Source organism: Anneissia japonica, unplaced genomic scaffold (assembly GCF_011630105.1).
Source record: "Anneissia japonica isolate Jap-2015-1 unplaced genomic scaffold, ASM1163010v1 scaffold2394_len201251_cov164, whole genome shotgun sequence".
In the NCBI taxonomy this organism is placed as follows: Eukaryota; Metazoa; Echinodermata; class Crinoidea; order Comatulida; family Comatulidae; genus Anneissia; species Anneissia japonica.
This window is the reverse complement of record NW_022716878.1, coordinates 106,610-131,679: the sequence shown is the minus strand read 5'-3', so window position 1 is coordinate 131,679 and position 25,070 is coordinate 106,610. Positions and strand designations below refer to the sequence as shown.

The 25,070-nt window shown below is 32.7% G+C and overlaps 1 protein-coding gene across 3 annotated transcripts; it reads right to left on the bottom strand.

Moving 5' to 3' along the window:
* Positions 1 to 6: 6 nt before the first annotated feature.
* On the bottom strand, positions 7 to 21,354 carry LOC117110021 (CMP-N-acetylneuraminate-poly-alpha-2,8-sialyltransferase-like). Of its 3 annotated transcripts, none has more exons than XM_033252573.1 (5): positions 21,136 to 21,354; positions 4,960 to 5,081; positions 3,873 to 3,971; positions 2,004 to 2,480; positions 7 to 981 (listed from the first exon to the last, which is right to left on the bottom strand). In XM_033252573.1, the coding sequence occupies exons 1-5, from the start codon at positions 21,172 to 21,174 to the stop codon at positions 711 to 713; spliced, it is 1,008 nt and encodes a 335-aa protein (XP_033108464.1). In that variant the 5' UTR covers positions 21,175 to 21,354; the 3' UTR covers positions 7 to 710. The 3 variants fall into 3 exon arrangements, with proteins under 3 accessions (XP_033108464.1, XP_033108465.1, XP_033108466.1); XM_033252574.1 differs by having other exon boundaries at positions 2,004 to 2,420; XM_033252575.1 differs by lacking the exons at positions 4,960 to 5,081; positions 21,136 to 21,354 and adding an exon at positions 4,777 to 4,942.
* Between the last annotated feature and the right edge of the window lie 3,716 nt (positions 21,355 to 25,070).

Genomic DNA, 25,070 nt, shown 5'->3' with positions numbered 1-25,070 from the left:
GATGATTGGTCAAAGGTAGAAATCATAGTTTTAGTCATTTTTGATTCAGTATTTCTATTAGAGTAAATTCATAAATTACCTATGCCTAATGGTTACCGATAGTTATTTATGCGAAATAGTAAATTCGACATTTATCACTATTTGACCCAATTTAACTTGGTACACTGTCAAAATTAGATTTGTACAAAGAGTTTAAATAGCAAAAGAATTAACTTTTCTCGTATTTTGCATTAACATTGATGGGACGTCCGCCCTCTCTAGAATGGAGGAAATAATTTTGACAATTTGACAAAGTAGAGAAGCTAAGGAACAAACAAACCCGAGCGGTGCCTAGGGTTTATACAGGGAACAGTTAATTTAACTGTTCCCTGGTTTATCTGTTGATAATAAACATATAGGAATGGAGGAAATTGCTCCGTGGACGCCCTCATCGACGTTTCACTATATCGCGAACTGCTCTATCTTCTTCTATTTACTATCTTTGATTTGTATGAATACAAAGAAACAAAAAAAGTAAAGTAAAATGAAAATAAAAAAATAAAATATAATAAAAATTAAACAAATAAAAATCCCATATACATAGTTTGGTAGAGGGCCACGTAAAATACATAAGATCCCATACTAGTGTGATACAATATAATAATTTAGTTTATTTTTTATATATAGTAGGACTATACAACAATTTAACAATTGAAATAATATTATTTAAGTTAAGTTAATAAATCGGTGTGTAGACAGTTTTCAGTAACTAATCGTATTGAATGATTTTCATTTAGTCTTTTGAAGATTTGAAATTCTTCTGTCATGTTGTGGTGAATTTGCTTAGTAAATCCATTGTCAAAGTAATGATACTTAATTGGTAATCCCCTCGGGCTTACTGAGAATGGGTAGACGCCATACACTGATATTTTGCGACAAAATGTAAAAGCAAATGCTAAAATACGAAGTCCAGCAGTGGGTAATTTCGACACCGACCATAATCTGTAAAAATAAACAATGAGAACTTTATTTATTTTCAACTCAAAAATTGTGTTTTCCTTATAGGTAAGTTTTTATTTTAAAGTTTATCTAGCTAAAGTTAATGTTTTTTTTTTTTTGACTTATTTACTTAGCTTAATATTGACTGCGCCTTTTTGAGGTTTTATATCTGCAGTAAAATCATTCGTAATGTAAAACTGAAAACATATATGGATAGAAAAAAGCTTGAATTATGTTGGTACCAAACTTTTAATTAACTATCTGTTTTGTCAAATTACAAACAAAAGAGTTCATAACGTGTAATTGATTTTTTTGAGTTAGACTAATTTACTTTCTGCTTAAAATCAAACAATTGAAATTTTTGCTGTAAGATATTTTACAGCTTTCATTTCAAAGTCTATGTTGCGCTTAATGATAGTGTGCACCAAATGCAATAACAGGGGTGGCTCCAAAATTTGCAAGACGTGGTGGTCCGATGTCCCCGACGGGGGTGACGGGATGGGGGAGGGGGAACTACCCGACGAAAACGTGAGCCACATTTGTGTAATATGTGAGGAATGCTCAGCGTGCACGTGTTTACAACCTTTCACACTCGGGGTGCTGCAAATTTAACACTGTGTATTTTGTGTTATGCGATCAAAGCTTTTAGCTCTTGTTATTTTATAAAGGGGTCTCTAATGAGGTTACGGTTTGGTACCAAAATATATTCTACAAATGTTATCTATGTAAATGTGTTTTAGTTATAGATTGCAAATGAGTTTACTGGAGATATCAAACTTTAAAAAGGTATAGACACATTTTGGGCACGAGTTTTGTAATCACTTTCTCATTTTATTATGTAAATCTACTCGCAATTCAGTTTCAGTAAGTCATTTAAGTAGCAATAACTGTGAAAAAATAGGATACAATTTTTTATATAAAAAATTTAAATATATTTCGATATTTGAAAGAACATTTTTTTTTTCATTGAAATTAAACGCACATTTAATGTGTGTTTAATTTCTAGCCATTGTACTTTGTGTTACCTTTTAACAACTTCTGTCGTTTTCATAGCTGGGACTCTAAGGTCAAGAAGATTCTGCCTTCTTACTGTATTTATAAACGCTGATACTTGCTTTTTATATGGTTCTCCCATCTCAGGAAATCGTGGTAACACTACTATTGAGTTTTTTAGTTGTTTAATTTGATGACGATACTTTTGCTTACATGGATCACGACTTTTACGCAGACATTTGTTCAAAATAACACATATCGGTGTATTCAAGCTCATAAGATTTGTTCGATCACCGACGTCGTTTTCGAATCCCTCTGTCTCTGCCATATTTAGTCGCATTATGAAATCATGTGCAGATATTTCTTTTCCGCATTGACTACCTGTCAGTATTCCAGAGCTTCCTACAACAGCACAACGGTTGAGTAACTTAATTTGCTGTGATGCTTTTCTTGATTCATGCGACGGGAAAAGAACATCACTAGTCATTTTATTTCGCCTTAGAAAGTTGCTGTAAAAATTTAGAACATTATTTTTCTTTAAAATTAATTATTAAATTATTTAATTTTAGTAATCGATTATGCAACACATTCTCTTTATAAAAATAAAACATTTTAATATTAACAGTAGTTGAAAAATAACTATCTGAAACGGTAGTTTATTTTGAATTCCTTTTATTATTTTAACGTGTTTAACGTCACAATTTTTATTCTTTTCAGCTTGCTTGATCTCGGAAGAGATACTCTGTTACGTGTGACGTGTGTGTGTTTGGGGGTGTGGGGGGGGTGTTGAATAGTGTTGTATCTGTATATCGTATGCTATAGTGTGACAATAATTGTCTCCAATCGGAATGAAAGCCACATTGGCCCAGTTGACAACAAAAGATCCTGGTCTGCCAAATACAGTATATTATTTTATAAACATAACATAATAATTATAATAATAGGCCTAACATTATATTATATAAATAATAAATAATAATAACGGTGCAGAAATAGGAACATAAAGGTCCACTGATTAATCTCAGATATGATAGTATAGTGTTGTATCTGTGTATCGTATACTATAGTGTGACACTAATTGTCTCCAATCGGAATGAAATCACAGTGGACCAGTTGACAACAAAAGATCCTGGTCTGCCAAATACAGTATATTATTTTATAAACATAACATAATAATTATAATAATAGGCCTAACATTATATTATATAAACAATAAATAATAATAACGGTGCAGATAGGAACATAAAGTTCCACTGATTAATCTCAGATATGATAGTATAATACATGCATTATACCATCTTAAATAGGAAAATGTTGTAGTAATCGTATCAAGCAGAGCTCATCAACGAAATGTTTCTTTATTCCAGTCGTACGAAAATAAAAGTATTTCTGGCGGAATTCGAAACTGCAACCTCTCGCTGTCACATTCATTAAACCACATGTAGAAACCTATCGGAGATACCTGCAGTTCTAACCAGTGGCGGCTCTATGATATATTTTCTGGGGGCTAAGTTGTCCGACAGGGGACTTGAGCTCGTAGGCTCGAGCTGAATGAAGGGGTTGAGAGGTGGTTTCCCCCTCCCAAATGAGATTTTTTTAAAAGAATATCAACCTCTGGATGTCCGAAAATGGCACTCTCAGACTGTGACAGACATGTGTTGGCTTGGTGTGGGCCTATTTTTATGTTTTTATGGTCCGTCCGACGGGGGGGGGGCTTGACCTGCCCCCCCCCCGCTGGCGCCGCCACTGGTTCTAACCCCCAGTCACCTTTTGTCAAACAACTGACTTAACGCTCACACATAGTAGAGCTCCAGTTATTATTATTATTTGTTTATAGCACTCATCATCATCATCTTCATCATGTCTCTTTATAGTAATAATAATAAACAGTCAATTCTTACCGTATATTTGTAACCTTTTCATTATTTATAGCCTTATTTAAAACAAAACGTAAATACGTATCCATGTCTTCATAGACATCTGACCCATTCGAAAACAACCTACATGAATGAAAGGCAATCAATAATTTTCAAGTTAAAAAATGAAATACCTTCAAAATTTAAATACAGTATAATGTTTTTATTTTCTAACTAATACGACAAAATATAACAGCAACATCAAAATAAAAACGACCCGGGTGGCAAATACAAAATCCCTAAAGGCTGTCCGATCCTCATAATGATGAATAAATCTCCCGTGCTACACGGTCTTATCTATTATGTTTATTGTCAACTGGTTTATATTAAGTGGTACTATTTGACCTTATTATGTTTATTGTGATGTACCGTCCAGTGCAATCGGTAAACCTTGACTTTCTGTGGTAATATATAAACCAGACAGATACAGTGCTGAAATCTATATCAACATGATGTTATAAATCGTGTGATATGTTATTGCTTATGCTCTAGAATCAAACAATTTAACAGTACAATATCTTTTACATTTAAATTAGCGCCACACCTGTCTCTTATACACATCTAGATGATGCCTGATCTGTTGTGTACAATGGGCCTACGGTTCTATAGTCCTTATCCGAAAAAACTTGTCTCAAGGCGCTCGAGGTGTGGACTAGCTTGCACAGTAACTTCCTTCTCCCCTAAAGGTCTCTTCGTGTCTGAGCTACCCGATAAACCGGTACCAGCTATCACTCGTCTTATCCGAGAAGACTTGTTCCACCATCAGAAGCTTAGGTGAGCGTTCTGTTCAAACCAGCGTCGATATTATGGTTGTAGATTGCGGCGCTCCTGCCTTATTAAAACACTGGTGTAAGGTTGGTAATTATGCGTTAGGAAATGTTTACTATACCTCTTGAGATTCTTCTTGTCATTGGCAGTTGCATTGCCGTACCATAGTAGCAAGAATTATTAAATGAAATAATGAATAGTCCTTTACCGATATCATATTGTCAACTATTGAGATTTGTTTTGAGTATTCTTAAAATGTTATGACTAATCAGTATGTGAGAGAAAATCTGACAACACACATTACCGTTGTTTTTTTGGTTTTGGTAGGCCTAGTTTAGCCATTCTTAACGGCCAGTAAACCATCCAAGTACTGCTGAGTAACAGAGTTAGTGTGCATAAAAGCAGAAAATAACCTTTCCATTTATCCTGCAAATGAAATAATAATATGATATTTCAGATTCAGAATTTATTTGCGTAGTGTTATAAGTCGACGGCGAATATGGTTCATGCATTTCACAGGATTAATAAAGCTGTAGTTACTATGAAAAGCTTCAGAAAACAAAAATTGCGTTAATATAACAGTTTATTACCCGTTTAATAATATTAAAAATGTGTAAAATTACGTCATACTGTAATATGCATATCTTTGATATAATGGTATATGGGTGTCTATAACAGGCCCGTACGGAGGATTTAAATTGGGTGGGTGCGAATTTGTGGAAAGTGGACCAAAATGGGGAGGGGGCGCTTAGGACATAGCCTTTCTGAGGTCGAGTGGGCGGAACCCCCTCGCGCTCAGACGTTCTTAATATTTGAGGTCTTAATAGACTTTGAAGATGCAATATGAACTGAGTAGGCCTATTAAGCGGTTGCAGTCCAGGAAATGAGGGGGGGCCAGGGAGGGACATTCAGAGATCTACCTCAGCTCCACCATGGTTGGGGCTGAGGTCGGAAAATATGGCACCCCTAGGCAGCCGGAAATGTCACTCTAAGACTTTTAATATAACATTTTCATTTAGGGGGAGGGCCTTGGCCAGGGGGAGGCCCTGGCCGTCTGCCTCTATCCGCTCTAATCCGCCACTGGTTAGCAAACATTATTCAGTGTTTTTATTTTATCAACATTTTATCAACATTTTGATAGGCCTAACGATAAATATAGCAACTTTGATATGTTAAGGAAACTGATCTATACAAAATTAAATCAATGTAATTAAAAACATTGTGGAAATGTCATTAATTATACTATGGATTAACGTTCATTAATATGATTAAATTTAAAGAATCGTAAATAAGTCGAGGTCGTAGTAAAGTAAATCCCTACTGATTGACATAGCCTAGATGTGAAACGTGCCACTTTCAACGACGTAGTGTTCAGGACTTTCACTGCAATGTCAACATGTAAAGTTATTGAACAAGGAAAATAAAACATTACTACATTTATACGTAAAAGAAATAATGTAGGTCTATAGCGCACAATTTTAAAAGCCTTTTGGGCATTGAAAATACTAAATTTTTACCATAAATGTAAATGTTACCGGTATATTATAAATAAATGGAATTAATGGAAATTGCGAAATATGCACACACGCTTTACGTCGTGGACGAGATGGGTAGATGTCGTCAACAATATATAAAATCGAGAATTCATAAAATAAGCCTATAATGATCTGATTGGGAACAGGGTAGGGAAATCAATAAATCTATTTGTTGTTGTTAAAGCGTATACGTCTAACCATATTACCGGGCTAGGTAGGGACTTTAACATACAGGGCCGTGGCGGATTCAGGAATTCGAAATAGATGTCCAGAGAGAGAGAGAGAGAGAGAGAGAGAGAGACAGACAGACAGACAGACAGACAGACAGACAGACAGACAGAAATAGAGGCCAGGGTTCACCCACCTTAGCCGGCCACGGCCCCACCATGGCTGGGGTTGAGGAAAACAAAATTTATGATTATGACATTTATAGATGGCCGGGAATGCTCTCAGACACGATTATAAATTACTATTAATTTGTTTTTTCTCCATTTTCTTTATAACTTTCAAAATTTTATGGGACCCGGGTCGGTTCGGCCCTAACATCCCAGCCCTATCATGGTTGGGGCTGAAGTAAGAAAATTTACAATTATTATTATTATTATTATTATTATTATTATTATTATTATTATTGTTATTGTTATTGTTATTGTTATTGTTATTATTATTATTATTATTATTATTATTATTATTAACGAAAATAAAGATAATTATAGTGAAACTAGAAAAATCGGTCCGCCGAAATCTACTTTGCTGTGCTCAGCACACTTGAGCATCTTACGTCGGCAATAGATTTTGGCGGAAAGAACGATTCCTAAGCTTTTGCAGACGTGCATTATTGTTATCTAGCCATTCAGAGTGGGAAAACCAAAAGATGCAAAAGATAAAGCACCATGTGACCTATATAGTGTACGGTACAACATAAAGAGAAATCGCCATGGTGTGAGTGTTTGTGCTGTAATGTACAAAGTTGATAAATATAACGCCAGTCAACTATCAAAAACTTGATTATGAACTGAAGAATATTACTATTTTGCTTTGCAAAATAAATGTTAAAAATTACTTATATACGGCGATGTATGCAAAATAGGCTTAAGATTGGACTTAAGCCATCAACTACATTTTTATTGGTCGTTCAATTTCTAATTTCCCACCAAAAGCTTTTTCCCTCAAAAAATCTAGTAGCAACCACTCACTGTGCTGTAGTTGGTTGATGAGTGTACGGCATTTTCTAACATACTGATTCCTAACCCAACCTAACGACAAACCACTTCACCCGTGATATGTTATTGCTTATGCTCTAGAATCAAACAATTTAACAGTACAATATCTTTTACATTTAAATTAGCGCCACACTGAAGCCTCCAAAAAAAATTATATATCAACTTCCGACATTTAGCTTAATAATTGAGGGGATGTATTAAATTAAGAAGATCATTACACCTATGAGGTTCGGCCGCGAGATATTCATTGCCCAAATAAGTGTTATTGTATGGAACGCCGAGTAGTGTAGTCAATGTGTGAATTAGATATCACATGTTGGCCGTAGCTTAGTGGGTATATTGTAAAGGGAAGTCATCCGTAATAAAATCGAATTGTTGAAATAAAGAGTATAAATAAAAACGTATTGTTTGTTTTTATTTCTACATAGAAGAACACAATAGGCCTACCGTTTAAATATGTAATTTAAGTACATTATAATATTAAGATTGATTGATTTACGGAGTAGTTTTAATAGCATAATTTTTAGTTAAGAAGTGTTTCACATTTATTTTATCCTGCAAAATATTCTAAGTTGAAACTTCAATTGCTTAGAAGAAATTTAAGTTAATTAGCTGTAACTTAAGAAACTTTATTTGTATTTTGGAATATAAAGTATATAATATAATTAATCCTGCATTATAATTATTATGTATGAAACAAGCGTGCCTATTACAAGAAGATAATACGTTCCAGAAAAAAATGATTAATTGGTTACGGTATTTAAATAATTTAATTTACCTCATAAAAAGTGATTTTATCAGAGTTATCAATAATTAGGTGTAAACGAATGAAAAACATTCTACTTGGAAATAATGAATTTAATCTGGCATGAATGGCAATAAATTGCTTTAAATAGGTGTCAATCTGCCAGTACTAAGTTGCCTAGTAACAATTTATTCAGCGAGAAACGTTCCCACAAGTAGGGTCCAATGATACACTTGGGAGAATAAGACACACAGTTTGTACGAAGCCAATTCAAGAAAGAATGTTATTGGAGACAAGGAAAGAATGTCAAATGCTGAAAATAGCCGACTGACTTGTACGGAAACTGTACGAACATGTTCAGGAATGGAGTTGTTCGCCTATATACAGACCCTATAATATAGGGTCTGTGGCCATGGTCTATACGACGTGTTGATTTCTGCTGAGGCTATCGGCACTGCCGCGGTGCGAAAAAAAGCTGCAGTTTTCTATCGGCACTGCCGCAGTGCCAAAAAGCTGCTGTTTTCTATTGGCACTGCCACAGTGCGAAAAAGCTGTTATTTTCTATCGGCATTATTGCCGCAGTGACAAAAAAGCTCCGATTTTCTATCGGCACTGCCGCAGTGCCGAAACACTGCAGTTTTCTATCGGCACTGCCACTCGAAAAGCTGCTGTTTAATTAATCAAATGGATGTTTTTATCGATAGATTATGGTAGCAATAATTAGTTAGGTCTAGCCTAGACTATATTATTGTTAAAATTATATTATATATGTTTTACAATTAATTATAATTATTTCTAATTATTAAATATATACATATGTCTAGGCCTATACATAAAACAAACAAAAAACAAAAATTATAAATAAAATAGTAGTAGTAGTGGTAGTAGTAGTAGTAGTAATAATAATAATAATATTAATAATAATAATAATAATAATAATAATAATAATAATAATAATAATAAAAGTGCTCGAATAATACTATAATAATGAATAGGCGTAATAATACTTTAAATTGAACTTTTTACGATAGTTTAATTAATGAGATGAATCAGCATATATCAAATCAACTTGCCTCTATGCAAAACCTGTTTTTATAAAATAAAGATTTAATCTATATTATTCTGTTTTAAAAAATAATCTTATACATCATAAGTTTATTTTCTATGATAATTTTATCCACATAATTCATGTTTTCAATGTTAGTATGGTTGATAAATAATATATAAAATAATAATAATAACAATAATAATAATAATAATAGTAATAATAATAATAATAATAATAATAATAATAATAATAATAATAATAATAATGATGAAGGTGCTCGAATAATGCTTAATAAAGAAATAATAGTACTTCAATAATACTTCAATAGCAATAGGCCTATTATTTGCAATGGTGTGATTTATGAGATATTGTTGATTAATTTATAGAAATATATAACAGGTATATACCATTAATAATAATTCAGCATAATATTAATAAATCAACTTGCGTCTATAGATGTAAAATCTTTTTTTCAATAAAATGCTACCTATTTTATTCTGTTTCAAAAAATAATCTTATAAATTACATTATAAAGTTTCATTGTAAATTCTATGAGAATTTAATCCACATAATTTATGTTTTCATTTAAACTATTCAGTGGGCCTAACGCTGGATGTAAATGTAAAATAAAACAAAAACAAAAAACAAAAACAAAAGCATCGCCAATGTGTTTTCGTGTATGCTTTACGAATATCTTAATTAATATAATCTTAATTAATATCTTAAATTAGTTAATTACTAATTAATTAATAGATTGATATAAACATTGTGACCTATAACTACAATTTATTAATATATTTTAATTACATACAAATTCGGTAAACATACTATTGCATATACCTTAAAATAGGAGAGATGTTTTCGATTTTACAAACTATCAATTATTTGCAAATCTAATCATACTTGAAAAGTGTATTTTGTGATGTTGCTTAGTTTTATTTCCATATTTATATACTTAGTCTTAAATTTATGAACAGTATTTTTGTAGTTTGGGATCTATACAACCGTTAAACTTCAAACTAGAACTAGATAGTTAACGTAATATCTTACAATATTGTAAATACTGGGAAGTTCAATATTGTATTTTATACACTATTAAACATTAATTTCTTTGAAATGTTAAGAATATATTTTAAAACGTAGACCAATATAGGCCTGACAAAATAGTGATATTAGTGAATAAATTCAAAGAATTGCCTGTTACTATAGCAATATAACCGCAAGCCATGTCCAGACTGTCACTTTTATTTGACAAAACATTCGATATGCCTAAATTGGTCATGATGACATCTCATTATGACCATATTAGGTACATCATGGCTATGGTCATGCAACAGTTTTTTGTGAAATAAAAGTTGATAGTCTGAACTGGTCTTACATTCAATTATGATCTAGTTAGGCATATGTATGTATATAGGTATGTGTGTGTGTGTATGTGTATAATATGTATATATGCATTGTATATGTTATGTATATATGTATATATATAGGCCTATATATATATACATATTATACGTATACATATATACATATACATATATACATATACATATATACATATACATATATACATATATATTATATACATATATATATATATATATTATAATTTGCATTATTAATGTGACTATAAACTAATTATTATATATGTTTATCGTCGCTACTTCAATGAACCGAAAAAATACGAATATCGCGATTGAAAAAAATTACTTTTTGATGCCAATTACTGACCTGAACAAAATCGTTGCAGGATTTTTTAAATTTATTAATTAAAATATATTAATAAATTGTAGTTATAGGTCACAATGTTTATATCGATCTATTAATTATTTAGTAATTAACTATTTTAAAGGTGTTAATTAAAATATATTAATTAAGATATATTAATTAAGATATTCCTAAGTCCGTTTATTTACATAATTGTAGTTTATTTATTCGGCATTTCGACGAATATTTGTCCCTCGTATGAACCTTCCTGAGCTAAGCTTACTCGCCATAACATTAGCATTTGCTTTTGTTTTTTGTTTTACATTTACATCCAGCGTTAGGCCACTGAATTGTTTAATGCTTCAATATTAAATTGAAACCATAAATTATTTGGTTTACATAGAATTTACAATGAAACTGATAATTTATAAGATCATTTTTTTGAAACGGAATAAAATAAGTAACCCAAATTTTACATTGACGACGTAAGTTGATTTAATATGCTGAATCATTATTAATGGTATATTCCTATTATATTTCTATAAATTAATCAACAACTATCTCATTAATCAAACTATAGTATCGTAAATAGGCCTATTGAAGTATTATTGAAGTATTAATAATTCTTTATTAAAGCATTATTCGAGCACCTTCATTATTATTATTATTATTATTATTATTATTATTATTATTATTATTATTATTATTATTATTATTATTATTATTACTAGTATTTTATATATTATTGATCAACCATATTAACATTGAAAACATGAATTAGCCTATGTGGATAAAATTATCGCAGAAAATAAACTGATAATTTATAAGATTATATTTTAAAGCAGAATCAAATAGATAATATTTTTTATTTAAAAGCAGGTTTTGCATGGACGTAATTTTATTTAATATGCTGATTATTATTATCTTATTAATCAAACTATAGTAAAATTATTATTATTATTATTGTTTGTTTATTTTTTGCTTTATCTATATGCCTTGGATAATATATAATGTATATATTTAAAAATTTAATTAGAAATAATTATAATTATTAATTGTAAAACAAATATAATATAATGTTAATAATATAGGCTATGCTAGACCTAATCAATTATTGATATAATGAAGCCAAATATTTAGAACATCATTAATACAACACCTTCATGACAGTTCAGCCCTCCAAATCTTGTTTTAATAACTAACTGAATTCACTTCAATGCTATATTTTGATCTTCATTCATTATTGTTATTATCATTATTATTACTTTATTATTATTATTATTTATTTATTATTATCTGTATTATTATTATTATTATTATTATTATTATTATTATTATTATTATCATTAGTATTTTCAATGCTATATTTTGAACGTCATTTATTATTAGTATCATCATTATACTTTATTATTATTATTATTATTATTATTATTATTATTATTATTATTATTATGTCTTTGCCATTATCACTGTTCTCTGGTAGGCATCTTGTACAGGGACATGTTCCCTTTTTTGCCTACAAGTCTCATTACGTTTTGAGTGAAATAAAATTATGAATCATGAATTATACCAATGTCATCTATCAATAAAAACATCGATTCGATTAATTAACAGCAGCTTTTCGCACCGTGGCAGTGCCGCGAAAACAGCAACTTTTTGGCACTGCGGCAGTGCCGATAGAAAACGGCATCTTTTTGGCACTGCGGCAGTGCCGATAGGAAACAGGAGCTTTTTTTCTGCACTGCGGCAGTGCCAAATCGGCACTGCGGCAGTGCCGATAGCCACTACCGTTGAGTTCTTGTGTATTAATTATTTTACATAAGCTTAATTCAGACATTGATCATGATCAATAACCTCTGTTGTATGTTAGGCCTATATAACAGTATTATTGCTCGTTAAACCAGGTTGAACTTTTAATCAGTTGGTGAATTCGCATTGGATGATTCATCAATCGGCAGACACACATGTGCACACTTATTCTGCACGAATGATATGGGCATGTATTGGCCCTATCCAATACAAACGTAACCACGGAAACGTGGATTTCTATTGTTATCTTCTCAATGAAGGACGTTTACAGTTAAGATAGTATATTACATACCCCAAGTATCGAATGGGATTTTTTTTGTGGCGTTTATATACTTCCTGCTTCAAATCAATCATTTAAGAACGTATAGGCCTAAACATAATATACAACGGAACATAAAGCTTTAATAATATTACGAAAAATATAATAAAAATCCACTGATTTGGCAGTATACTGTATTATTATTATTATTATTATTATTATTATTATTATTATTATTATTATTATTATTATTATTATTATTATCAACATTCTTCTTCTGCTTCTTCAATAGAAGCATCGCGACACTGTAATATGAAAATAATAAAATCCTTTGGTTTGACTATCAACATATAAATGCATAATAATGTACATTCGTTTGTTTCAAATAGGATAAAACGAAACATACGAATCTTAAAACATTATTATTAACTTACACAAATCTAATAAAATCTACTGTTCGTTTGTTTCATATAAATAAAGCGAAATATATGAATCTTAAAACATTATCATTAACTTACACAAACCTAATAAAATCCACTGTTCGTTGTTTCAAATAGATAAAACGAAATTATATGAATCTTAAAACATTATTATTAACTTACACAAACCTAATAAAATCCACTGTTTATTTGTAAACTCAGCACAGTATTAATGCTACTGAATTGCTTAAGTAAAATCACATTAATCAATTTGCAGCATAAAGACCTGGCTGATAATACAACACGAAATCATGGATCTGTAGCAGCAATAGATTAACCACACACACAAATAATAAAATCCATTTACATTTGGTTTGATTATCAAAATATGACTGCATAATAATGTACATTCGTTTGTTTCAAATAGATAAAACGAAATATATGCCATCTAAATAATTAATTATTGACTTACACAAACCTATAAAATTCACTGTTTTGGCAAACTAATGGCAGCATAATAATGCCCTGGTTTCCTTCAAACCACATTAATTATTTGGCAGCATATTAAGACCTAACAATAAAACACGAAATAATGGATATTGTAGCAATAGATTAACCACACACACACACGTACATCATACACTGCTTTGCGCCTATACTTGGCGTTCTATACAAATATATCGCGGCCGAACTTGTTCGCGGCCGAACCGGTCCTACACCCTGCACACCATGGTAGCCGATCATTTCGGTCGCGCTTAGGGTTTCTATAAAACGAAGACCCTTGAAAATTTCACAGACACCCAACAAAGTCTGGCAGCCTGGTGTATTGTCATAAAAATAAAAGAGAAAAAATACTGGTCTTCATTTTTGGGTATTTGGTCTTCGGTCTTCGTTTTATAAACACCCCAAGGACGAACGCCAAGACGAATCTACAAATATTAAGGTTACAAATTAAATCTTTTTCTCCTTGCTAATTTAAAAATTAGGGGAAAATTATACAGTCCAACAAAAATAAAACAAAAACACTGACTATAACTGAAAATTATCGAAAAAATCAAGCTTGAAAATAAGCCTTAGCAAACACATCCAAAATGGCAATCGATTTTTTAAAAAATGGAGCCAAATGACCTTTCAGGATGTATATAACGAATTTAAACATTCGGATTCGTTATTCAAATTTAATGCCCTTTGTTTTGTTCCAACGCGGTGTAACTTTTGGGTTACCAAGTAACGTCTCAGTGAACGGGAGGGTAAGCGTTATATGGGCACCAGTTCCGTCAGGTCATGAATAATTAATGACGATGGTATATATAAATATATTAATTAATTAATCATGACCTGACGGAACTGGTGCCCATATAACGCTTACCGCTGTGGTAAAAAAGTACCTACAACCGTCAGTGGGCGTCCTACGCAGGCGTGACGTTTTTGCGAACGGGAGTACGCTCTCTTGTTCTATTTATACTCTTTGCTACTAACTACTATTATCTCATTCGTTTAATTTTTGTGTCACTATGACCGATGCTGCACATACGTGTCACTATACAACATTCCTACTGTTTATTTTAACATGACATAAGTTTGTGAATGAAATATTCAAGGTTTTTGTACTCCCCCCAAATAACGCTTACCGCTAGGCCAAGCCTTTCTTTCGTTCGACGCGAACAAAGAGTAAAATAATTAAATTGACACCAGATTAAAAGACCATTCGGACCAAAGGTACGCACCCGGCAAAGGCTATCATTTAATGCAAGCTAGTTTGGTTAATCACAGACTCTTAAAAGGACAAAAGGGGATTCGTGTCAATGGTGGGGATGCCAAGGGTTCTCCCTCCCATGTCTGGTAGCACAATTTGTCTGGGGAGAAAAACCTCTATTGATTATTAAGCCTTTCAAATCCCTCTATAATTTGATTAAATAAGACTATCAAATCCCTAATCGTTGGAGTTTCCAGTTGATTCGCTCTTTAGACCGCCTCAGAGTGGTGCTTGGCCGTCCTTGTACCCACCCATTTTGCCGTCGGGAAAATCGGCCTTTCCATCGGGGGACATCGCCCCCTTTGGACATCGGTACCTGTCGGCGACATTGGATCCACGGTCGTAGTGCTGGTATTTGCTTGACGGGGGTTTGATATTCCAAAATAGAGGAGGAAGGGGGTGGGTGCGATGTCACGCCGAAACATAAATCTGCTATATCAGGTAAAGCTCATGTTTCCATAGAATCGCAGCGACAGTCGCCGACAGTTGTCGGGAAAATTGAACCTGGTTCAACTTCGCCGATTGCGTTTCAGACGAATCGGGGTAACTTCCTGATTATTCAGGGCAGCAGTGGCGGTACCAAAGTCTGAAATCTAGAGGGGCAAGTAAGGGGCAAGGTAAAATTTTAGTGGGGAGGGAAACTATGCTGGGGTAGCCCGAGGTGGGCGTGGGCGGGCGTCGTTCAAAATATCTCGGAAATGGTCCAGGGGCAAATCCCTCTGAAAAATATGACAGTATAGGAGTTTCAATGGTTTTTCTTCTTTTTTACGGGGGTGGGGGGAAACGGGGGAAAAGAAAATGTTCTTAGGGGGCCAAACGCCCCCTCCGTAACGCAGGAACGTATCCAGGAGTGGGGGGGGGGTGGGTTTGGAAGCCGTGGGAACCGCGGCTCTCCCCCTTTGTACACAGTGTCAACATTTTAAAGCTTGTTCTTGAGCCAATACAAATTCCTTCCTGGATCACTCAAAATGAATACTTCTAAAACATGTAAATATGCATCAGTACACATTATACATAGGCCTAATAGAACACATAGGCCTAAGCGTGATTTAAAAATCTTAAATCCATAAATCTCAGGCCTGGTCTTTTAAGATATAGAAATGCGATACTGTATGGTTCAGTTTCGTTTTTATACTTTTGCAAGTTTTGTTTAATAATACTAATACTAATAATAAAAATAATAACAACAATGATGATGATCATCATCATGATGATAATGATGACGATAGTAATAATTGATAATAATATTAATAACAATAAAAAGTGAAGAAAACTGTGCTAAATGCGAAAAAAAGTTGTGATTTGTTGATCATAATTAATATAGCATAATTAAAGCTTAGTAAGATAGTTAGGCCTAAGTTGTCTTGGATATTAAGTCTATAGTTCCCTGATAAAAGATCATGAGAAATTTGTTGGCGTTTCGTTTTGACTATATAATGGTGATGTTATGATGAATTTTACTACATAAAAGTGTCATTTCCGGCCACCTATAGGTTACACTATTTCCTCAAATTTTCTCACCTCAGCCCCAACCATGTTGGGGCTGAGGTGAAATCACGTTTTTGATGTAGGCCTATGTAAAGCAAATACTCAAAGACAATGTTCTTAAGCATTGTTTTCTATGGTATATCACACACACAATAATAAGATCTCTATGGTTGTCAAAAATCCCTGTTAAAAGATCATGAGAATTTTTTTTTTTTTTTTTTTTTTTGGCGCTTTACTTTGACTAATGGTACGGTGATATGATGATGATGAATTTTGCAAAAAGTGTCATTTCTGGCCATCTATAGGAGACGTTTGGTGGGTACACCCCACCACTATAAATGTTTGGCAGTGGCCACTGGGTAACTATTTCCTCAAATTTTCTCACCTCAACTAGAACTATGGTGGGTCTGAGGTGGGTGTTGACTCACAAAATGTCCTCCCCCGCCACCTTTCAAAACAGATCTGTGCCCTTCCCTGGGTATGACATTAAACTCTATCGGGTAGGCTCCTGATGTATGTCTTAGTGACGTACATTTGTTTTTATGATGTGATTTTGTTTCTCATGTCAATTTTTCGTGATTATAACTATTCTGGATAAAGAATGTTTTGAGCAGAGGTGGTTTGAAAGCCCGCCACCCCCTCCCCTCCCTTCATTTTTTAAGGAAAAAAAAGAAAAATATATTCAAATTTAAGTGTGAGAGTGTAATTTCGGGAGATGCCCTAGTCATAACTTTTTAAACCTCAGCCCCAACCATGGTGGGGCTGAGGTGGGTGGTTCCTCGGTCTGTGAAAGTCCCTCTCTGGTTCACCTCTCTTTCGAATTCCTGGATCTGGTTGTTGATTTATTATATAATTATTGTTGGGATTTATAATGTAATTTATATTGAAATTTTCACTTTATCCTTTCAAAACAGTCATAAGAACGTTCAGAGTGCGCTACTTCACAGGGAAATTCGCCCCTGGACCCCGCCGGGGTCATACGTAATTCGCATAACGGCTCCCCCCTTTCAAAATCCTGGCTACGTCCCTGCCGTAACGCCGCCACTGCAGGTAGCTAGCAATGCACCGTGATTCGTCTGAAACGCAATCGGCAAAGTTGAACCAGGTTCAAACTTCCCGAATCCCCCGGCGACTGTCGCCAATAGGCTGAGCGATTGATGGTAAATCGAGCTTTATGGTTAATCCAGCTTGGTAAACGGTTTTGTACCAGGTAGTCTGGCCAAGACAAAAACTTATATAGCATTCATATTTTTTTTGTCGAGGTAGCGCAAGCAAGTAAAGTGCGACGACAGGGGATATCTTAGTTAAACTTTATGTATATATTATAAATATGCTTATAAGACATTTTATTTTATGGACCTATTTAATTCAATTTTTTTTGCTAATAGCCGAATTGTTAGTAAAGTTTGATTTAGAGAATGAATAAAAAAGAATCATAACTACAATAAGCCGCTATTTTATGCTGTTGTTCATGTTTCACTGCTTTTAATTGACCTTTGAGAAACTGGGTTTCGGAAATTCGGCGTATATCCTTTTCTACACACTAGTATTTCGAGCAAGCCTCTTCTTAAAACCAATTCCCAACTTGTATTAAATACGATCGAAATGATGATAAAGAATGAAATCAGCTCCTAATAATAAGTAGATCTAAAGGAAATAAATAAATTACTGATCATCTACAATTATATACACGTGCCATGGCACTGCAGTGGTGGCTCCAGAAATTTGACGACAGGGAGCCTGAATCAAAGGGCCGACTAGAACCTCGGTCGTGGCCCTGGAATAAAATCCCTTGTAGGGTTCTCAGGGGAAGTTTGAGGGGGAGGGGATACAATGCTTAATCCTTCATTTTATTTAATCGCGCGCGTAAAGTATTGCGTTTGTCGTAACTTTAATTCAGACGGAAGGCCGTCTGAACAGAACTACTTTCACAAGACAAACATAATTATTCACACACACACACACACACAGACACACACACACACACACGCGCGCGCGCGCGCGCGCACCCACACACACACACATACAAGAATTGATCCCGCGATTTGAAGCATCTTAACCACCAAGCTATTAAATTTCACTTTAATAGCTTAAACGATTCAACAATTCTTTTGAAAATATTCTACAAATATAAATCAGGTTATTTGCTATGCGTGACCTCTATTGTTTAATTTTCAATGGAAGTCGTTGTACAATATTCAAACTGGCTCTACAATGAGCTGCCTGGTTTCACAATCGTGGTGGCAATGCCGTAGCCAGCCATTATTTCAGTCCATTAAATATTTCCAAGCAACATACAAATATACGAATTATATACAAAACAAGCCTGAGGATTACCTAAAAGTAAACTTAATTACTACCGAGAGGCTCTCCCATCAAAAAGTCACATTGAAAATGGCAATTATAAAAAATAATTAAGAAAATACCAGACAATTTTTTTTATAAAACATTCATATAAACTTAAAATTACGAAAGATGTGTCCATATTAGTTAGAATTTATGCGTAAAATTGATTTAACTTAATCTGTTTTAAATGGGTCCACATATTATTATATTTGATGTGTATTTGTATAAAAGGAGTTCCAATTCTTAAAGTTGTCCACATTATTCAGTTTATACGCATGAAATAGGTCCACTTTTTAAAAGATGGGTACCTTCCACATTAGCATTTTGTTTGATGGATACCGGCGCTGTACAAATCTAAATTATTATTATTATTATTATTATTATTATTATTATTATTATTATTATTATTATTATTATTATTATTATTATCATTATTATCATTATTATTATTATTATTATTATCATTATTATTATTATCATTATTATTAATATTATTATTAGTTTTTATTATAATAATTATTATTATTAAGAAGATGCGCTTCACAGCTTAAACACAAGCAGTAGTGAATGGAATATAACAGAGTACCAAAGGATTTCCACGTACAAAGCACACACAGCAACTACCAGTTTATGTCACGTTTTTAAAGTATACATTGCAGGAGAATAATTGCTAATTATGTTATAATACCGCTATAGAGTTAAACCGAGTTTTCATGTTTGCGGTTTAAATATTAAAAATACACATGTTTATTTTATTTAACTGATATTATGATATTTTCAACGGACTGGTAAATTTATTATTTATTAATGAGTTAATCATTTGTCTTAAGAAACCATAATTAAAGAAAATGTATAGAAAACTATTACATCTTCAAACCAATTCGAAATTCCCATTTTTGGTAAAGCTGAGTTTTTATGGGATTGCTTTTTTAAAGCTCAAACTTCAGTCAAAATATGCTATTACTAAATTAAATGGCTTCATGCAGGATTCATAAATAATAATAAAGAAAAATAAACACTGTTAAAATTACAGATTATAGATTGACACAATTTTAAAACGTGGAAGTTAATTACATAACTAATTTTATTTGATAAAGCCAAAGATGACTACGAATGCTATATGCTTTGTGTTGATCATCATTTATGCAGAGACACTTACGATACGGTATTTTTGAAAAGTTCCGTGAAACGTATAGAACAAATGGTGAACACTGTTTTGATTTAGAAGTAAATTTATTGCACCCCTCGTCATTGAATGTCTCTGTATATATGGTACATAGTAAAGAAGGGTTGGGGGGGGGGGGTAAATATTTAGAGTTATTCGGGAAGAAAAATATAATATTGTATTTTAGTGGTGACAATGCTTATTTGGTATTTTGTCTTTTAATAATTTGTAAATTCAATTTTTGATTTACGGAAGTTTACCGCTGTTGTAAAAGCATGCATTCGTCAGGATAACTAACATAATAATTACGATAAGGATTATAATGATCAATCAATTAATCAATCAATCAACCAATCAATCTTTATTTCACCCATACATAGAGTGGCGAGACGTCAAAAAGCTAAAGGTTGATACAATAATAATGCATATTTATAAAATGCCAATTTAAAATAATGATCAAAAGTGCTGAGCATTATTACTACGGGTCACTGGATAACATTCAACGGCAAACCAGCGCCAAGTGCAACCTTCTCTGCTCCCTGGGGAGTATACCTATGCTCAGAGCACGAAACTAGTACAATCAATGCCCCAACATCCTACCAGGTACCCATTTATACTCCTGGGTAGTACAGACAAACGTAAAGAAAGTGTCATTCCCAAAGAAACAAGCGACTTGCACCCCTGACCTCAAGGTTAGGAGTCAAATCAACAACGGGTGCGCCAACCGCTTCTACAACGCTATAGTTAGTTAGAACAACTATTAATATAGTATTACTGAACATGTTAATGAAGACATTTAAAACAAGTTTAATATCATTTCATATACAGATGCTAAATAATTAACTGAGAAACACATAATTTCCTTACTGAGCCATGGGGCTAAGATAGGGCTATATTCTAATGAATCTGACAACTAGTATAATTTTTTTTCTGAAGGTATTGCACAGTAAACAATTCATGTGTAAAGTATTGCTACTTACCAGTAAATTGTTACGTTCTTGGTTATGTGATGTAGCCATTAGATGTCCTAAATAGAGTATACTGTACCAGCTCGAGTAGTTAGATCCTAAATTAAATCTGAAATTTTACCCTTTTACATACCTCTTTGGATATGTAATTTTTTGCTGGGCTCTCCCATTTCATTAAGAGTAGATACCGTTCCAATAACAAAGGTTCTTTTTTCCACTAGATTATTGCGGTCATTTAATGTTGACAAAGATATAATAGTACATTTATTCTTTTGTTGTCAGAAACTGGGACTCTTGCAGTCTTAGTTTAAAAAGCGCCCTCTTCTTTTGGAAATTTTGGTTGCTTTGGAAAATACAATGTAAGCCTACTCTATTTATTTTATAAGTGGAACATATTTTACAGATTCATAAACAATATCAGTAAAACGGAACCTGGTAATTATAGACCTGTGTCCGTGTCAAGTTTAAATGTACTATATACAGTTGTTGAAAAAGCAGTCTTTAAAAACCTTAACCAACTAAATAATTACTTGATCATTAAGCTGATAGAGTATGTGAATTGCAATCTGGTTTACGTATACTCAACTGATGCGTATTTTTAATTCAGCAGCATTCATACCACTAATAAACAGTCCAAATCGTGTCACATTATCCACTGCAACACTGATAGATAACATTTTTACTAATAATACTGATATACATCTTCGACCATTTCAATCAGGTATCATCCCATCAAGTATTACAGGTCATTACCCTATTTATTTAATTTCTAAACATTAGTTATCTTCACATGAAAACATGCAATTAACAATTAAAATTATTAATCAAACTACATTAAACGCACTTACTAACGAACTTACAGACATTAACTGGGATTTCATTTACAACAACTCGGATCCCAATATTGCTTATAACTTGCTAGTCAAACAATTCCATCAAAAACATTAAAAGGAAAAAAAAAACAAATAAAGAAGGCATTCTTAAATAAATTAATAAAAAGAATTTATTGTACAAAAAATATTTAAAAGTACCCTCAAACTCCTTAAAATTACAGCAATACAGAAATAAATTAACTCATGTCATTAGAATTAGTAAACGTGATTATTATTTCAATTCTTACCATGATTCAAAGCAGACCTGGAAAGTTATCAATGAGGTTCTCGGCAGGGGAAAAGCTGGTGCTGTGTCCCCTGATAGCAATAGTTTCAATCAAAGTAATATAGCTGATACCTTTAACACACATTTTAGCGAAGTTGGTGAAAATCTTGCTAATAAGATTGTAATGCCTTCTGATACAAATTTTAAGTATTTAAATTGAAATTATCCCAATTCCTTATATTTTACTTCTACCGATGAAAATGAAATTATTGGTATTAATAACAAAATGAAATCATTAAACTCCGAACACATTGATAAAATAAGTAGTAAAATACTTTAAAATATTATTCCAATTTTAGCCTCTCCACTCTGTCATATTTTTAACCTATCTCTCGAAAGTGGTGTTGTTCCACAATTCACTAAAATAGCCAGGTTATTTCCTCTATTTAAAACTGGCGATAAGAATGATTGTAATAGTTATCGTCCTATATCCATTCTCCCAGCCATATCAAAAATTCTGGAACGTATCGTGTATGATCGTCTTTATTATTTTCTAGAGAAATATGAAATTATTAATAAGAAGCAATATGGATTCCAAAAAAGAGTTCCACATTTATGGCGGTTCTAAATTTAATTGAAAGGACATACGACGCTATTGACAGTGGGGACGTTGCTATTGCAATATTTATTGACCTAAGTAAGGCTTTCGATACAATAGATCATTCTATTCTGTTGTCTAAACTTGAACACTATGGTATCAGGGGTACAACACTTGCCTGGTTTAAAAATTATGTCTGTGGAAGATGGCAATATACTGCTATTAATAACGTATCGTATGAACCTAAACCAATCAAGTATAGTGTACCTCAAGGTTCAATACTCGGACCACTTCTTTTTATTCTGTATATTAATGATATTTTTAATTCTTCTAGAATTTTAAGCATGATTTTATTCGCGGATGACACAAATTTGTTTTTATCCAACCCTGATATTAATACTCTTATCAACGTTTTAAATTACGAGCTTACCAAAGTTGACACGTGGCTGAAGTGCAATAAACTTTCTTTGAATGTTGAAAAGACTAACTTTATAGTTTTTTAGAACTAAAAATAGCTCTCTCAACGTTGATAATATTTATATTAAAATTGCTAATAAACCCATAATCAGAGCAACTGTCTCGAAGTTTCTAGGAGTTGATATTGATGAATTTGTTTCATTTAAATCGCATTTTAACTTAACAGCTACCAAATTATCTAAATATGTTAGTCTATTTTATAAACTTCGCCACTATCTTCCTCTTAAGTTACTTCTCTGGATTTATAGATCGCTTGTGGAACCTCTTATTAGCTATTGTAACATTATTTGGTTTAATATTTTTCCTGATTATATCGATAGATTAATCAAACTTAAAAAAAAAGAAGAAATACGTGTCATTACGTGGTCTGAATATCGCGCACCAACCGGCCCCCTCTTCCACAGACAGAATCTTCTTAAAATCTACTTAACAAATCGGTGTTTTCATGTACCGAATGATGAACAATCCTGACTTACGTCTTTTAAATCCTAGAAACTTCTCTGATGGTAATGTCCACACTTACAATACTAGAAGCAAAGATAAACTTAGGCCCCCATTTCGTAGACTTACATGCACGAGTCACAGTGTTGCTGTTTCAGGGCCTCGTATCTGGAACAACATTAATAATGACTTAAAATCTGCGTGTTCAATTCAGGTTTTCAAACAATTGTATAAAATAAATTTACTCAGTGGTTATATTTAAAACACACTTCCGATTTTCCTTTTTATATGCTTTCATTATTCATTTGTATAGTTCACAATAATATTGCCTTGCCCTGTCGAGAACACGTTGGTATCTCTTCCTTTTAATTTTTTATTTTGAATTGTATATATCTGATCGTATTTTATCCTAATCTGAAATATTTTAATTATTTTATTGAATGCTTTTTAATTTTTAACATAATTTACTTAACTTTTTAAACTACCGGGCACCATTTTTACAAGCTCTTTGAGCCTTTTATGGTTGTCCATTTCATCTTTTTTTTAAAAATTATATTATGTATTTTATTGCTATTTTAACTTTTCTTTGAAGATGAATAAATTGAATTGAATACCTGATTCATCTTTCTGATTACATTAGACAGGAGAATTATAAAGGTAATTGATTAGGTATGATTTAGCTTGACCACCAGATATCGTTGTCTACCCCTTATTGCTAAATAAACTTTAATTACTAGGTCTTGATAATCTTTCCACTTTTTGGAACAGGTAACCGTAATAAATGGAATAAAGAATATTTACCTGCGGAGTTCAACAGGTCTCTATATTGGGGCCTCATATGTTTCTTATATACCGTACAATATATCAATCTTGCTCATGCTGCACGTCGGAGCGTCCTTAAATTCAATGTCAAACACTGGTCTTAGTAACCCATCAAATTTAATCCATCAAATATATAAATCAGAATGCATTGTGTGTTTTCAACTTGTTGACAGGCTACTTACACCAAGTATACTGGCGCTGACACACACTTGACCACGTTTGGGTATCGAACCCTTCTCGGTTTCGAAAGTCAAAATGTCATCCCTAAACTGTTTCGTGGTGATCATTTAGCACCCGAATTCAAATGCAACTTTAACATTTTTTACCATACATATGTGGCTAGACTTACATACAAATGATCAAAGGCGGACTGAAATTACGTTGAAAGACTTACCAAATGCGTCCCATCTGACATGTTTCATGAAAGAAATATTGATACTATATCTGTTGCTATGTATCAAATAGGCCTATTTTTATTTCCAATTATTCTATTCACAATTACCCCACTTGA